This window comes from Terrapene carolina, unplaced genomic scaffold, assembly GCF_002925995.2.
Source record: "Terrapene carolina triunguis isolate 2854851 unplaced genomic scaffold, T_m_triunguis-2.0 Scaffold69, whole genome shotgun sequence".
Classification (NCBI taxonomy): Eukaryota; Metazoa; Chordata; order Testudines; family Emydidae; genus Terrapene; species Terrapene triunguis.
In genome coordinates this window covers 42,600,874-42,619,022 of record NW_020664420.1, presented here as the reverse complement: position 1 = coordinate 42,619,022, position 18,149 = coordinate 42,600,874, and the positions used below count along the sequence as shown (strand labels likewise).

General features: G+C 38.1%; 1 protein-coding gene across 2 annotated transcripts in view; it reads right to left on the bottom strand.

Annotated features, from left to right (window-relative positions):
* The window catches only part of ZFYVE16 (zinc finger FYVE-type containing 16), a 50,326-nt gene that overhangs the window by 13,840 nt on the left and 18,337 nt on the right, over positions 1-18,149 (bottom strand). For both annotated transcript variants that reach the window (XM_024217995.1, XM_024218075.1), the window contains exons 4-8: positions 12,730-12,826; positions 10,974-11,150; positions 9,758-9,900; positions 2,313-2,694; positions 1,068-1,190 (exon numbers count right to left, since the gene is read on the bottom strand). In XM_024217995.1, the coding sequence (XP_024073763.1) occupies positions 1,068-1,190; positions 2,313-2,694; positions 9,758-9,900; positions 10,974-11,150; positions 12,730-12,826 (922 nt within the window). The remainder of the gene's footprint in view (positions 1-1,067; positions 1,191-2,312; positions 2,695-9,757; positions 9,901-10,973; positions 11,151-12,729; positions 12,827-18,149) is intronic.

Sequence of the window (18,149 nt, the reverse complement as noted above, 5' to 3'; positions counted from 1 at the left end):
ATCTAGATTTAAAAATTGATAGAGAATCCACCACAACCCTTGGTAAGTGGTACCAATGGTTTATTACCCTTACTGTTAAAAATTTGCCTTACTTCCAGTCTAAATTTGTCTAGCTTCAACTTCCAGCCGTTGGATCAAGTTATATCTTCTTATGCTAGATTGGAAAGCCCATATTATTAAAAATTTGTTCTGTACATAGGTATTTACAGACTGTATTTTAAGTCACCCTGAACTTTCTCTTTGTTAAGCTAAATAAATTGAGCTCCTTGAGAGTCACTATAAGGCATGCTTTCTAATCCCTTAATCATTCTTGTGGCTTTTCTCTGATTCCTCTCCACGTTATCATCGTTCTTGAATTGTGGACACTGGAACTCAGCAGCATTCCAGCAACAGTTACACCAGGTCCAAATACAGATGTAAAATAACCTCTCCACTCCTACTCAAGAGGCCCAGGTTCACATTAGCTTTTTTGGCCACAGCACCACACTAAAAGCTCATGTTCAGTTGACTATCCATCACAATTCCCAAATCTTTTAAACAGATATCTTAAGTTGCTGTAAAATGAACAGAAGTATCCTTTCATTATTTACACAGCAGGGTCTCCAGAGCTTTATTCAAACCTACAGATAAAAAAATCCCAATTAGACAGCACCTTACACAAATAAGTTCGAAATCTGTGTACAGTATGCATCAAAAATGCAGCACACGTTTCTGGGGAAAACATTCTTATAAGAGTATTCTTATTCCTTCCCAATGAAAGATATTGTTACGGTGAATACAGCCCTGCATTTGTCCTACAAAGGATACAACGACCAAGTAGGCACATAAATAAATTACAAAAGGGGTTAAAAGTTGCTTTGAAGCACACTGAAAAAATTACTTTAAAAACCTTAAATTTACAAATTGGATAAAATAAGACAGCTAAAATATATCTCACAATTGTGAAAATGTTTGAATTTTATCTGCTCAACCATCAAGATCAGTGAATTTAGTGTTTACACATTTCAAACATAATGAACCATGGAACATATGTAAATAAAAGGAAACAATGTACATTACCTACTTACAAGATACTAACTTGACATTCACAAGGAGGTTTGCATTTAGGATAAATGTTAATGGATTAGGTCCTCCTTCTGCAAGAAGCAAGGTGACCTGCTGATGAGATGGGTGTTCTTCCACCAGAGGATCTAAATAAGATAAGGTCTGGATTAATCCCATACACCAGCCAATATCCATTTCCTCTCTATCTATAAAAGACATTACAAACTACAATGTATGAAATATGGTACTTGAAACTTCCATCTTTCTACTTAAGGAAACTGCTAAAAACATATTCTCTTGAACCTAAGGCAGACATATAGCAGCCAATGAATAGCAACATCACTTGTTTAAAGATGACTAGACCATATCACAAACAAAATAAGACAGTAGTATGTTGTCAAGTCATGCATAATATACAGCACCCAGGAACATATTGGTATCTTGCCAGGAGCTTCAGGGCCACAATTAGCTTGCTAGACGTAGGCCTGGCTTGACATGAGTGGTTGAACATGGGTGAGGCCTCATTTCTTGGGAGACAGGATTAGAAAGGTAAATGGATCAGCAGACTGGAAACAGAATGTCTGTACTAGCTAAGATAAGGGGCAACATCCCGGGTACCATTTATGGACAAGATAATAATGGGTAAGATAAGCCTGGAACATAAGATGAGATAAAGAGTAAGTCGTGCATGAACTGTGCATGCTGTACAGGGATTGGCTCCTACAAAGTGACCAAGCCAATCACAAAATATGTAATGCAATGTATAGTAAATATAATGTGTAAATTATATATATGAGAAGAGGTTTGCTGTGTAACTTTGAATGTGTGGTATGCCTTATACCCACTCCCTATGCTTGAGTCCCATCATATCAGGGTAACTTTGCTGTGTACCAAATAAAGGAACCTGAATAATGAGACTGGAGTTGAACTGAGAGTGGAAGAGTTCTTGCTAAATAGTACTAATAAACTCAACACCATATGTGGTCTGCAACTTGTGCACCAGTACTATGCTTCATATGCAAACATACTTGGGCTCAAATACTAATTGATACTGTTGTGGTTATGCTCATGGGTTTTTTTCATAATATACAAGTTCATATAAGTGCAAGTTCAGCTACCAAGCTGGATCCAAAATACCGCAAAATAATGTGCATTTTAAAACAATGTTAATTTGGCTTCTGGAATGTCACAGTATATACATGAAAGTCCATATATTTTTAGAAAACTTGCATCCAGTAAACACTAGTATTCCCCAGTCCAAATTTTACCTTTTCCTTTTTCTCCAGTTGCAAGTAAGAGTGGTGGCAGTCCATCATCATCAGGAATAAGGCTGAACTCTTTGCTAACACAGTTTCCAATACCACATAGCATTCTGTAGTCTGAAGGACTAACAGGTGAATCATCATTAGTTTGGTTAACTGTGCCAAGACTAGGAGACTTCTCAACATTTGTAATAAAAGGTAATTCATCAGTAGCTGGAATTACAGAGTCAGGACTATGCAACATCTCAGTTTTCCCTGTACTGGGCAACTGGTCATCATCTGGAGCAACATGTAAGGAACAATGGAATTTCTCAGTTCCTGCAGTAATTGGAGTTTCATCCTTTGGTTTTACATCAGTTACACAGATGTCATCTACCGGACTTGCAACCTATGAGAAACAAAATAGATTGTTGATTAGATTTGTTATTCAGCATCCCTGAACAGCACTAGTATTCTCCTATATTAGAGTTTCAAATGCAAAAGCAGCCAACAAAGAGGGCATACAGTCATATAGAGAATCTTAGGGGATATTTTCCTAAAACAGAAAGCAAGCCACATCTCTGAAAATTACAGCACTTTTGCATCTTTAATACATATTACGGAACAGGTAAATATATCTGAGTCTAAAATAATTAGTATAATATTTAGTCTGATATTTACCTGTTCTATAGTAATTCATACCTAAAAATGGAGCATCTATTATTTTCAAGTATGACACAGTCAGTAGACACAACACAATCAAGGATTACATTACTAGCCATGTAAACCACAAACAACTAGGCAGAGTTACCAGTATGACTTTATTTTGCAAGGCTCTTGAATACTGTAATTTGCCATAATTTGGACCTAAAGTATCTGCAGACAGTTATCTTTACATGTTTTACTAATAGCAGCTTACTCCAGCATTTAATAGTACTGCTCATTCCTACTCTAAGTGTCACATCTATGCTGCCCCCTCAATGAATTATGTAAAGCTGACAGGGTGTGGAGATACAAAGCAGCACAAAAAGGACATCAGTTTTTCCCATATGACTAAAGTAAAACTAAAATCCCACACTATCAGCCCAGGCATTTCCCTCCTCCCTTCTTTTTCCATTTCATCGATGCAGCTCTCCTGGAATTGGCAGTTTCCCAGTGTGCACTGGGTTGTGACAGAAGTGCCATTTGTTTTAAGCACTGGTACTGGAAATACGCACATAGAAAACTGAACACCAAAAAATTATTTCCTAAGGGCTTGTTATTTCGTGAACAGATGAGGATAACTGGCTTCCTTACATTTTAAATTTGCAAATTTATATAACAATTGAATATATCAAGTTGTATCCCTCTCCTGCCATCTCTCCAGCTCTCTTGCTTTCTTGAACTATAAGCTCTTTGGAAAAGACCACGTCTTTGTAAAACAGTTGGCATAATGGGACACAACTTCAATGCAAGTAATAATATTTTTTGAATTATAAAGAAAAAAAGTGTTGGTATGATATGGCAGGGCAGGAAGGGATGGAAAGTCAAGAGCCTTTCTCACTCCCAGCAGGAACAATCAAGAGACCGGCTCCCTCCTTGTGCCAGCACCATAAAAATAAGGCATGTGAGTGCACCATACAAAATACAACCACCCTACCCCCTCAAAACACCCTCACCTTTCTATTTAATTTGAACATCGAAAAGTCAGATTATTTTCAATTCTAACTTGGTGCACCGGGGCATTAAGCGACTCCTGGCAGAACCAGGTTAGTTTTTAAAGACAGAAGCAATTTTCTATCTGATAATTTAAAAGAAAAAAAAAAAAAGGGAACTTTTACTGTCAACATGTTAATAAAGACAGACTTCAGAACTCTATAAGATAGAAATACTTATAGCCAAAAACAATTACTTTAATACTATTCAGAAGAACTGGAGTCATAACATTTTCTACATAACGTTTAACTACATAATTTTAAAGTTTCAATGGAGACACAATACACTGAACACACCCTTATCCACATGGTTTCTGTTTAAATGTGGTCTCGTCTACAACTTCAACATAAAAACTGAACAGCTACCCAAAAGCCTTTCCAGAAAGCAGGGTGGATTAAAGAAAAATAAAGAAAGAAAAAAAGTTGAATAATTTATTTTAAATCAGATTTTTTATTTAACCTGGATTTTGATTGTTAATTATAATAATTTCTTTTAAAAAATAAACCTGTTTAAGATTAAAGCTGAATTTAATAAAAAAATATGTTAAGACTAGAGCTGTCAAGCGTTTAAAAAAAAATAGTCAGTTAATTACTGTAAAACTATAATAGAATACCATTTATTTAAATATTTTTGGATGTTTTCTACATTTTCAAATATATTGATTTCAATTACAACACAGAATACAAAGTGTACACTGCTCACTTTATATTTACTTTGATTACAAATATTTGTGCTGTAAAAAACAAAAGAAATAGTATTTTTCATTTCACCTCATACAAGTACCGTAATGCAATCTCTATCATGAAAGTTTAACTTACAAATGTAGAATCATGTACAAAAAAATAACTGCATTCAAAAACAAAACAATGTAAAAAACTTTAGAGCCTATAAGTCTAGTCAGTCCTACTTCTTGCTCAGCCATTCACTCAGAAAAAACAAGTTTGTTTACATTTGCAGGAGATAATGCTGCCTGCTTCTTGTTTACAGTGTCACCTGAAAGCGAGAACAGGCATTCGCATGGCACTGTTGTAGCCCACGTCGCAAGATATTTACATGCCAGATGCGCTGAAGATTCATATGTCCCTTCATGCTTCAACCACCATTCCAGAGGACACGCTTCCATGTTGATGATGGGCTCTGCTCAGTAACGATCCAAAGCAGTGCAGACCAATGCATATTCACTTTCATCATCTGAGTCAGATGCCATCAGCAGAAGGTTGATATTCTTTTTTGGTGGTTCGGGTTCTGTAGCTTCTGCATCAGAGTGTTGCTCTTTTAAGACTTCTAAAAGCATGCTCCACACCTTGTCCCTCTCAGATTTTGGAAAGCACTTCAGATTCTTAAACCTTGGGTCGAGTGCTGTAGCTATCTTTAGAAATCTCACATTGGTACCTTCTTTGCGTTTTGACAAATCTGCAGTGAAAGTGTTCTTAAAACTAACAACATGTGCTGGGTCATCATCCGAGACTGCTATAACATGAAATACATGGCAGAATGCAGGTAAAACAGAGCAGGAGACATACTACTCTCCCCCAGTGAGTTCAGTCAAAATTTAATTAATGCTTTTTTTTTTTTTTTTAAACGAGCGTTATCAGCATGGAAGCATGTCCTTTGGAATGGTGGCCGAAACATGAAGAGGCATATGAATGTTTAGCATATCTGGCACGTAAATACCTTGCAATGCCAACTAGAAAAGTGTCATGCGAATGCCTGTCTCAATTTCAGGTGACGTTTTAAATAAGCCGGCAGCTTTATCTCCCGTAAATGTAAACAAACTTGTTAGTCTTAGCGATTGGCTGAATAAGAAGTAGGACTGAGTAGACTTGTAGGCTCTAAAGTTTTACATTGTTTTGTTTTTAAGTGCAGTTATGTAACAAAATAAAAATCTACATTTGTAAGTTGCACTTTCACGATAAAAAGATTGTATTACAGTATTTGTATGAGGTGAATTGAAAAATACTATTTCTTTTATAATTTTTACAGTACAAATATTTGTAATAATAATATAATACAACACTTTGTATTCTGAGTTGTAACTGAAATTAATATATTTGAAAATGTAGAAAAACATCCGAAAATATTTACTAAATTTCAATTGGTATTCTATTGTTTAACAGTGCAATTAAAACTGCGATTAATTTTTTTGAGTTAATCGCGAGTTAACTGCGATTAATCGACAGCCCTACTTAAGACCTAAACTACTGATACTTTTTATTTAATGCTTAAGAGATTAAGTATGTTGAATCCATGAGCCTCTATCAATAACACTGGCTTTTCTATACACAGAAAGCAGCAGGGAAAAACTAACTTTTGAGGCCAAGCTTTATAAATATGGCACAGTAGGTAATGTACTACCTTAAGAGATTGATCCTGTGGGGGGCCCAGGGGCTGTGCTAATGGGTGCAAGAGACTGGCAAAGTCATCACAAATGCTGGGACCCAACCTCTGATTCCAGGAATCATCATCATGTATCTCATCAGGATCATCCACTGAGCCCACCTAGCTAGTCTCATACTCCTATTTTATAGTTTCTCCCTATCTGAGTTCTGATTGGCTCAGTTTTCAAATTATTAATATTTATGACTCCACCCACCATGGAAATTCACTCTCCAGCTCACGGAAAAACACTGATCTGCCTAGTAACTACCTGACCTTGCTTCTGAGCACTTCAAGCAAATGGCCTTGCTCCAGTTCCTTGCATGTGTACACAAACAGAAATCCCCCTCGGTCTCTAAACAAACAAAATACTGCAACGCAAAAGGCATGCAGGTTACATAAGCAGAAATCTTGGACTGTAGTTAGTTCTTTTGTTTTTCTGAGGGTTCAGGTAGTTATTTAACAAAGGAGAAGGAGCAGGGTGTGTAACCATAAAGGAGCAACACTAGTGTAAAAGCAGGACACCGTGAGAAGAGGAGACAATATTCTTTGAAGTGCAGCCTTTAGTATTTACACACCTGGGAACTGGAGGAAAAAACTGTCATGGCTGCATATTGTAAAAAAAGGACTATTTGGGAATATTTTCAAGAAATTCAGGAACCTCTGGTCTGGATAAAAAAGGAACATGTGCCAAATGTAAAGAGTGCAACAAAGAGATGCAGGGCCTGGTTAACAGAATGAAACACTATGAAAAACGCTCCTCAGAAGGCAATGACTTTGAAGATGACGATGTGGACATGTCTGAGCAATATGTATCAACTGGTTAGTCAACGTATTTTGGTACCATTCTTATGGACTCCCTACAATGTCTTAATATGCTAGTAAATGACAACTTAGATTGTCATAAATTTATGTTTTGGGTGAATTACTTAGTTACAAATTTCAAAGTGTCTGTTCAAAATGTAATTGGTTTATTAGTTTGTTATGGGAGTATTTATCAATTAAATGTTTACTATTACTGCTGGACTTTTGGAATGATTTTTTTATTGCTCAGTGTAATCAGACATTCTAGGTGAAGATTTCCTGTTTAAAAGTAAAGTTTATATATAAAGATGGATGTTCATATATGTAAACATCCATCATCTGCAATATCTCCTGGTACCACCAGCAGTGCTGCAACTAAACATGTCAAACAGTAAATGACCTGTTAATAAAAGAAAGATTTTCTTCATTATCATCAACCATCATATTCAGCACCAGCAAATTCCAGCAAGGCTCTAGGTTGTTCAATTCATTTATGCAACAAATTCTCCCTTCATCTTGTTCAGAACAAGCATTTCACTGACATGGTTCAGTCATTATGACCAGACTACACTCCACCTAGCAGGACAGATATTGTTGGGATGTTGCTAGATATAGTGTATGAGAAGGAAATTGATCAGTGTGCAGAAAACATTGATGGGAAATTTGTTAATCTGAGTCTTGATGGATGGAGCAATATACACAATGATACAGTAATATGTGCTTGTGTGACAACGGAAGATGGCATTGCCTATTTTACAGAAACAATTGATACATCAGGAAATGCCCATACAGCAGACTACTTAAAAGAAAGAACTGTAAAAGCTACAACAAACTGACCACAAATTAAAGTGTCAAGAGCGTAGCTTTGTCACAGATAATGCTTCAAATATAGCAAAGATGAGAAGAAATCTAGAAGATGGTAATGAAGGAAACCTAAAATATATATATGGGAGCTGTGCTCATTTAATGTATCTTTTAGCCAAAGACTTAAGTACAACTCCAGGAATAAAGGAAAATGTTGAAACTGCAAGATTCTTCCATAACAACACACTTTGCTTCAGCTTTACTGAATAGAGCTGAAGGATCCAAACTAATTCTCCCCCAAGATGTATGATGGAATTCAGTGGTTGACTCTTTTGAGCTATTTATTAAGAACTAGACTATTCTGATAAATTGTGAAGGAATTCATGACAAAATAGATGGAACTATCACAACGAAAGCAGTTAACTTCAGACTAAAAGCAAAATGTGGGCAATATGCTGAATATACTAAACCTATTTCCATTGCCTTGGACAATCGGCAGAAAGATTGCTACTGATGCTGTTGAAATTTGGAAAGAACTTCAAAAGATATTGCAGAAAGAAATACCCAACGACAAAGTTAAATTGCAGGTAGTGAAGAAACAGATTTATTCCACCTCATTTTCCTGCCAATATTTTCAACCCAAAGTCCTAGAGTAGGTGCCTAACTCCTGAAGGAGATGCTGCTATGGCATAGGTATCTAATAATCATCCATCAATCATGCCAACCATGATAAGTTTCAGGGCTGGAGGTAAACCATTCAAGCAGACATGTTTGCTGATCATGTTTTAAAAGAAGTCACACCACTGAACTGGTGGAAGTCACTAAGTACCTGGAACCAAAGTTTGCTGAAATACCAAACCAGCTTTTGACAGAAATAGGCATAGAAAGAATCTTTTTCATTTGGACTATTCAGTCAATGTTGAGAAATCTACTGGGAGTTGAAAAAGCAGGAAAACTTGTCTCTCAATCTATGAATAAAAATGAGGAAGGAGGGGATAAGATTTACTAGTTTTAAAAGTCTGAAGGACAACTAAGTAACTTAGGAGGCTGCTGTCTCATTTTCAAGAGACTTAGGCGAGTAGGAACTTAAGCTCCAGTCAGTCTCTTTCACTTAGGCATATTTGAAAATTTTCCCAGGCTGACCTGAAATAATGAGTTTAATTCACTGACTACAGTTAATCGCTCTATTCCTTTAATGAATCATTTAATTGTAAAATATTAAACTTATTTTCATAAGAGAAGTTTATGTATCCAAAACATTTAAGGTTGTTTTGTTTAGTAAGTTGTGTATGCTATTTTGTGTTTAATTAAATTCCAGTTACCATCCTAATGCAGCTTGACACAAATAATGAGCAAAAAGTTAATTACCTAAATAAGCAACATATCATTCACCATGTTCCAACACACTAAAAATGTACAATTAAAAATAATTGAAAACATTAAACTATATAATTGCTTAAATAAATGTATATAGTTACAATCTAACTTCCAAGGTAGCAAAAAAAGATGTATCAAATCTAGTGTAAAGGTTCTATTTAGTTGTAATTCAACATGTTTTAATGGTCTTATCAACCAGTGAGAATATCTTTCTTTAGAAAATAACTGAAGTACAAATGAAAAAGTTGATTAAAATTGATGCAACCCAACTGGCCAGAGAGGAGTCAAAGTCACATAACACTGCATTTATGAGGGTGTCATCTTAAATGGGCAAACAAAGCTGTTTAAAGACAATCAACTTTTTATTTATGAAAATCATGAATCAGTGTACACTTTTGAGAATATACCATATGCACCTCTGGTAAGTCAGGGCTTACTGGACTCAGCTCTTGCGAAGACCTCTTGACTCCAGAAGATAGTTTTGTTGTGTCTGCAACTTCACCATTAGGCAAAATACCATCTGCAAACCAGACTCTCCTCTGTTCTCTGGCACACAGCCCTAAAATGGGTTAAAAAAAGAACACTAATTTGGTATTACCAGTTTTCCAGCAGCAAACGGGTCTGTATAAAATTTCAGGCTTTTTTCCAAATTAAGATTTTACATTAAGCATGTTGGATTTAGTATGAACCACAATTATAGTTCAGAGATTTTTGTAGTGCAAGTGATGCATCTTTCTACATATATTTCTCCAAAACATGGGAATTTTCTGATTTAAAAGTAGTAAAAGTTACTGGAACTAAGCAGTCACCCTACACACAAAACTGGTATTCTCTCCAATCAGTCAAGCAGAACTGTGGGCAAAGATATTCCCACACCAGCAGCAGAAGTAACCAAGCTATAGTTAATGCATCAACTCCTATTTAGTTAAAACAGGCTGCTATTTACTTAATCAATTACCTCTGGAGTAGTAGAAGTATGGCAACATATCATGGATACACAACAATAGTTTATCAACAAAACAATTCATATAACCTACCACTTTTTGTTTTAAAGATACTCTAAGTACATCTAATCTTTTATCAGTGACATTTTTGTAGTAAACAGACAAAATTCAGAAGTGTAGTTGACATATATGAGATGAAGATGTGCTTTATCCATTATCACTTCTAGCCAGAGAATGTTTTGTCACCCAACTACTTGCTTTGTTTCAGTATTATTTATATTACTGTAGCATCTAGAGGCCCCATCTGAGATCACAGTCCCTTGTGCTATATAGTGGACACAGTAAGAGACCCTATCCTGAAAAGCTTACAACCAAACTAGACAAGATAGGGGTAATACTTCCTTTAGCTATTTTACAGATGAAGAACTAAGACAAAGATTGAGTGACTCGCCCAAGCTCACACAGGGAGCCTGCGTCCATGGCAGAGCTCAGAATTGAACACAGGTTTCTCTTAATCCCAGTCCAGTATCTTAACCCTAATAGCCTTTTCTGAATGGCTACACTGATCAATTAAAGAAATCTAGCCATTCTGCAAAAGCAACTATTCTATGTATGTGTTGAAAGAGTATATGCTGAATAGCTTAGAAAGTTTAGATAACAGATTGCAACTCAAAATTACTTAACTTACCATCAGCACCTGGTTGTTTAAGTACAGAGATAGGTAACAAAACAGAAGATGAAGGAGAATTAGGTGTGCCAACTGTCTGAGCTTCCTGCAAAGGTGGAACAGTAGAACAACATTCAGAGGAGATACTGGAATTAGGGATAGGACCAGTTGGACTCATCATCCTTTCAAATGCCTGTGCTAAAAGGAAAAAATGCACTTAGTGTTTAAGATCATGCCATTTATTAAATGTTTACAGCTGCCTCAAATTTTAAATTAAATATTCCTGTCTGCTATTTTTCTTCTAAATGTAGAAATGGACACTCATTGTACAGCCTTTTGCTTCAGCAGTGACCATACATCAAACCACGTAATTCCTGCAACCACACACGCTTCATTTACAACAAAAACAACGAGGAGTCCTTGTGGCACCTTAGAGACTAACACATTTATTTGGGCATAACCTTTCGTGGGCACTACAAAAAGTTAGCACTACAAAAAATAATTTTCCCTCTGCTGATATTCACTCCTCCTTGTCAACTGTTGGGAATGGGCCACATCCACCCTGATTGAATTGGCTTCGTTAGCACTGACCCCCCACTTGGTAAGGCAACTCCCATCTTTTCATGTGCTGTATATTTATACCTGCCTACTGTATTTTTCACTCCATGCATCTCATGAAGTGGGTTATAGCCCTCGAAAGCTTATGCCCAAATAAATTTGTCTCTAAGGTGCCACAAGGACTCCTCGTTGTTTTTACTGATACAGACTAACACGACTACCCCTCTGAAACCTATCATTTACAACAGTACTCAAACAGAGAAGGATATTCACAGAGACTGTAAAAAAATAGACTAAGGATTTCCCAACTTAAGTAGTGATACTATGTTCTTCTGTATATTAATCACAAATCACACTAGCTTCATTTCATGCTCAGTTGTGAAAATGTTTGTGAAGTACTGACAAATCCCATATTCTCCATATTGGGAAAGATAAAGAAGGGTCTATGGTGGAGTTTCAATACCAAGCACATTTAGGTGCTTAACTCTTCTATTATGGGCAGGAGAATATTGCAAGTAAAAACAAGATTTAACTGGGATAATCAAAAAGGAAGAAATTAATTTGATTCATGATTAAAAAACCATGTTAAATAAAACAGGAATGCACTCCTCTTTTACCTTTGTTAAATGTTTCAATACAAGAAATTAGGGCTTCAGTTTGTCACTCTTGTTCCCAATACTAATAATGTCACATCTTCGCACAATTTAACCTTCCTCAAAAGGACTGCACAATCTTGCCTAGTCCATTTAGACAAACATTTATGACACAAGTGGAGGCATAACAGAGTGGACTAGGGGGACATGGTCTTGGGAACAATCTGATGAAGATTTCTTCAGCTAAACAGAGGTTGAAAATGTTGCTTGCCTCAACACACACAGCCTTGGGAAAGGAATTACATGCAGTATTTTTGCAATTTAGACTCCACACCAGCCAACCAAACAGCAGCACTCTAGCTGCATTAGAAATCCTATCCTTTTCCATCAAGTATATGCATAATTACTGTGGCTGTGGCAGAGAATGAAGAGGGAAGATTGAAGTCACTGACATCTACTAGACAGGCAAATTTTATCAACATTTCAATCACTGTCTTAGAAAGGAAACGCTTCCTCCTGGGTACACAGATTCATCCTTCAGTCCTAAAATAACAATTTTGCTTAACTTTCTCCTTTGATGAAAGTAATAATTACAAGTAAATAAAACCATGATCACAACTTTTTACCTTTATTAATAGATTTGTAACAGCCAATACAGACTCTTGCTTCCTTTTCAGTGTACTGCAGCTTACACTTCCGATTGCAACAGACACCACAGAACACCTGGGTCAGAACAAAATCTAGTTTAAACATTTTACGTGGAGATGGTAGTGCCACCTATAGTTAAGACAGTCTTATAATGACACGTGTCAGGCAATTTTTTACTTACTTGTATAATTACCAAACTAACCATTTAAGCTGAAATTTTCCATACTGGGTGTCTGGCTCATGCTGAAATTTTTGAATTTCAGCAAAAATGGTGTAGCCATCTCTCAAAATGAGGCTGGGGTGGAAATTTTTGCCCTCTCTCATAAATACATTTCCATAACCATTTCTCATTGAGAAGCTCTACATCCTCATGCTTTGGAGCAGGAATTTGAAGTTTAGGAGGGACTGCCTTTATGTTTAGAATGCACTTTTTGCTGTTCCCATGAAAATACACCTAAATTTGGCCAAATTATAAGCCTTTGAAAGAAAGATTTTAGGTCTCATGAAGGTGGCCAACTCCTTAAATGGGGGAAAATGCATTTACAATGACCATGAGAAACCTAGAAAGTGTAGGATGAGAAAAGATGGGTTTGACCTTAATGTAACTTCTGAGCAGATATTACTGCCATATGGAACTTTAGAGAAGTTAAGGATAACCCCCAAGACTTAAAGGTGCAGAAGACGTTATAAGACAGCAGAGTTCCCAGCCTAAGACTGAGCAAACCTTTTATCCAGTGGCCCAGACAGTAAACCCACTTGCATTTTTTTTGGTCATATGTTAGACTGGAGTCCTCCTGGATTGTAAGAAGATGGTCTGAACCCTCAAAGAACAGGAACTTCATTATGCAACAGGTTATCCTCCATACTGCTAGGGGAAGTGTATCTAGGTTGAGTGGCAGAATCCCTCTCCTTAATATTGAGACACAGGCAGCAAGCATGAATATTCTCTGGCCACCTGCAGAAGACCTGGATACCAGTACTGACAAGGTCACAAAGTTGGCTCAAATGAGCCTGATCTTCCTTATGACCCTGGGCATCAGGGGAATGGAACAGAAAGCATATAGAAGATGTTGGCTCTAGTCCAGCAGAAATGCATCTGAGAAAGAGCTTTTGTCTGTGTGCTCCTGTGTAAGTACACTTTGGTGCTCTGTCCCAACTCAGAGAGATCTATTATTGAGTGACCCCATTCACAAAATACTGCAATAGCCACCACTGGTTTCCAGGGCCACTTGTGTGGATGATTGATCCTGAATCCTCTTGCTGAGCAAGTCTGCCTTCACATTCACTTTCCCAGCAAGAAGAACTACAGGCAGATTTGTTTCTGGATATGCTACATTTACGATTTTCTTGCCTCTACAGATAGGAGCTGAGAATGTGCTCCTCCCTGCTTGTTGATTTAACACGACCATGTGCTGTCAAGCACCTGTACTACACACAGCTGCAGGAATGGACAAAAGGCTTTAATAGCCCATTACACTACCCTGAGCTCCATTACTCTGATATGGTGTCTGGACTCCAGGTGTTCCTTAGATCATGTATTTTGATACACAACCCAGCCCAGATTGGAAGCATCCAAGGTGACCGTGATGGCAGGAAAAGGAAGAGCAAAGGATCTCCCCTGAAGATTTTGTCCGTTTTCCACACAATTAAACTGTTGGAGCATTGGAGAAGGGATAGTCAATTTCGTCTGTACATTTAGTGTGTAATAACCTACCACCCATGTTCAGATGAGCAAAGGTCATGGCATAGGTCGATGAGGAATCAAGCCCACTAGTCTACGGAACTGCTTGGTTTGTACCAGTTTTTCCCTGGGATCTGTCAGGGAGTCTTGAATTATGAAAAGTGTCGCAGTAAAAATGTATGTCCTTCAACTAGTCTGGGACACATCCTGTCTTCTCTTTGATACAGGTGGAGATAAGAAAGAAGAGAACCAGATATCCTTGGCTGGACTGAGAAGGCCAGAGCTGATAGGCAGAGCAAGCTTCTCCCTGCTCTGAATCTGCAATGTCAAACAGGGGATCAGATGTCTCTGGTGAAACTGTTTGCAACTTGAGAGCATTTGCCTACCTCCCCAAGAGTTCCTGAAACTGTGCATTTATCAGGAGGGGAAATGGATGAAGCACCAATCTATATGTTCCACCAAAGGTGTCTCATCCAATTCCTCAGATATAGGCAGCTCCTCCTGCAGTTGTGAGGGGTCCAGGGTTAGTATTGGTGTCAGCAAGGAAGGGTGAATCAGTGCCAGGTGAATAGGCAGCTGTGAGAGGATCAATGCCAAAGGAGGAACGGTGCCACAAGAGGGATAGGTGCCAGCGCACAGGTCAGTACCAGAGTTGGTCATGTTGCCAAAGTCCCTCATGTGGCCCTACATATAGAATTCAAGAGGGCCCTGCATGAGATGCTTCCATGATGTCTGGATCTGAGGCAAGGGCAAATGTGCAGAGTATCAAGATCAAGACAGGGGACCTTAAAGGTTCATTTCCAAAAGGGTTGGAAGTCTCTGAGATGGTTCCAGATCGAGACCAGAGAATTTGGTACAGGAACAGAGTCAGGCCGCAGAAAAGTATGTGATAGGCAGTGGGGACAGGGTCTAGTAGTCTCGATAGTGGACTCCCACTCAGTTCTACAGAGATCGAAGGGGTTACCAGCATCCAGATCAATGTGGGGTCCAAGTTAGTTGAGGACAATACACTGGCTCCAGAGGAACTTAAAGAAATTACAGCTGTGCCATATGAGAGTTTCCAAGGCCTTCATATGTCAGGAAATACAAAGAATAGCACTTGTTCTCTTCTGCTTTTACCCTCTTGTAATGAGATTCTTTGTCTCCTTCCTTTAACCCCAACAGGAATTTGCATGCACTTACTGTGCCAAGACAGAGGTATCAGTGCTGGAGGAAAGGTATGGCATTGGGGCAAGGGCAATGGTGTCAGAAGTGGGCACCAAGGTGGGTGCTTCCTACATCACTGCAAACATACTTCTTATAGCTCTTACAAGGCTCTGGGCCATAAAGGCTCTGAAGGCTCCTGGGATAATTCAGGCTATGTACACTGAGTTTTTCTACGCCACTCTTAATTACAAGAAATTGGTAAATTAGACTAAGACCTAGCTTGACTGGATAGAAGCAGGTTCCATTCATTTTCTGCAGTAACAGTGAAGCAACTGCGTACATTGTGGGGGAGTCTATACCCTTATAAAAAGGGCTATGACATCACTCTCACACAAGATCTCATATACCACAGAAGGGGCCAACAGATATGGCTTTTCAAGGTGCTTTTGCACCTCAACACCAGAGACTATATATCCCACATCTGAGAATATACAGGGGCACCTCAGGGTCTCAGTTTGCACATGCTCAGTAGAGACTTATTAAGAGTTTGGAAGCTAAGTTTTCTGAAAATGCCATCTGTACTGGATATGCTCTAGCCCAGGCTGCAAGAGCTAGGCAGGACTTTAGCCTGGAACATCAACTGCAGGTAATGTAGCAACAGGCACCAAAACTAAGAGCAGGAAGACAATTTCTCCTGTGCTCTCAGGCAATATGGATGAAGAAACAGCTGATTCCAAAGCAGAAGAGACAAGAGACAAGCACAGATGGGGAGTAGATTCATATAACTGGCTATGGGGAAGGAGAAAGACTGGGATGTGACTCTGATGGGGGAGCACTAAGGAAAAAAGAAACTAGCTAGGCAAGGAGAATGGTATGAGGTATGGGGGGGGGGAAGAGAACTACTGAGACATGAGTGGGATGGAAGGGACAGACACAGAATGGGTCAGGCTTGGGGGAAAGAACAGGGGCAGGAGGATCTGTGATCAGTAGAGAACATAGTTCTCCAGAACTTCAAATGGAACCCAACATTCCCAAATCTCAACATACTTCTGTCATCAGCAAAACAGCTGTAAAACCTACCACCAAAATGAGTGTTCATCCTCTTTTAGTGTCTGGTTCACATACCAGATGACAACCTACTACTGCTGTCAGTGAGCAGTTACCATGAGCCCAAGTGGCAGATGTCTGTGCTGTGGATCTAAAGGGTCCAACCCTGTTACTCAACCCTGTGGTATCAATATAAAATCTATGAAATAACTTTTTTCTTTTTTCTTTTTTTCAGATTTCCTTTTAAAAGAGCTACAAACAAAATTATAGATAAAAAGATGTGAAAAAATTAAGTTTGTGAAGTCAAGTACTCAAAAGTTAGGCAATGTCAAAATTAATATTGCCATAAACTCATATGGTCTCCCTAGGAGTATGCATTAGGATACAATTGCCATTACATAATCACATTTATTTATTTATTTTTAAACGGGACTCCTGCCTCAGTCACAGCACAAGGTAGAACTACTCTGAGGATCAAACAGGGTTGCGTAATGAAGGAAATGTGTATAATACCACTGCCTTATTTGCTGCAGAATTTAGAAGGCGTGTAGTGAATAAGGCTGGGGACAGCAGGTTAAGACAGTTGAATGATCCTCTGGAGAACCGGATTCTCTCTCTGCCTCTGCCACAGAGTTCCCATGTGATTCTGGACAACTTGTTTAAATCAAACTTACCCCAGGTGCTTCGTTAGTGACCACCTGTGAAATGATATGCAGAAGTGCTAAAAACTCAGCTCAAACTAGAATCTATGGGAGATGTGCTTTGAACATGTGAAATGGTAAAAATATGTTACGTGCTTTGAAAAAAATCAGGCCCTAGGCATCTCAAATTGGGCACCCAAAATTAGTGTACACTGTTGACCTTAATCTCTGTGCCACAGCTTCCTGTGTGTAAAACAGGGATAATACTGTCACCTTACAGGAGTGAGGTGAAAATAAAATGTATTATTATTTGTGAAGCACTCAGATAGTGATGGAGTGCCACAGAAAAGCCTATGAGGAAATGAATTATGTATTCAGAGCAGGCTTTCAGTGATGTGCAGTAAATAAGGTATGGGGCCACACACTGAACCAGGATAATATAAAATATTAAATAGCAGCTTGCTGCTCATTAAGCACTATTCATCTTCTGCATTGAATGAGGCAGGGGTCCTTAGTAAAAAATAGTATGTGATCATATAATTAAAATCTAAGACTATTGTAATGTATATGCACTAAGGCTCAAATTAATGCTGCACAGGCTTAGACTAAGCTCTTTGGGTCAGGGATCTTTTGTTCTGTGTTTATACAGCCCCTAGAACAGTGGGATCCTCGTTCAAGACTACGGCTCCTACGTGTTATGATAATATCCTTAATTCTAGCATTGCTTAACTTTGCAGTGCTTGACTTTGCAGTCTTAATATTCTTTTAACTTAGTGAGTTTGTGTAATATATTAGTTCCATAACACATCATTGACATACAGTGGAAAATAAATAGCAACTGAAAATAGCAAATCTTATTCATTATACCGACCACTTTACAGAT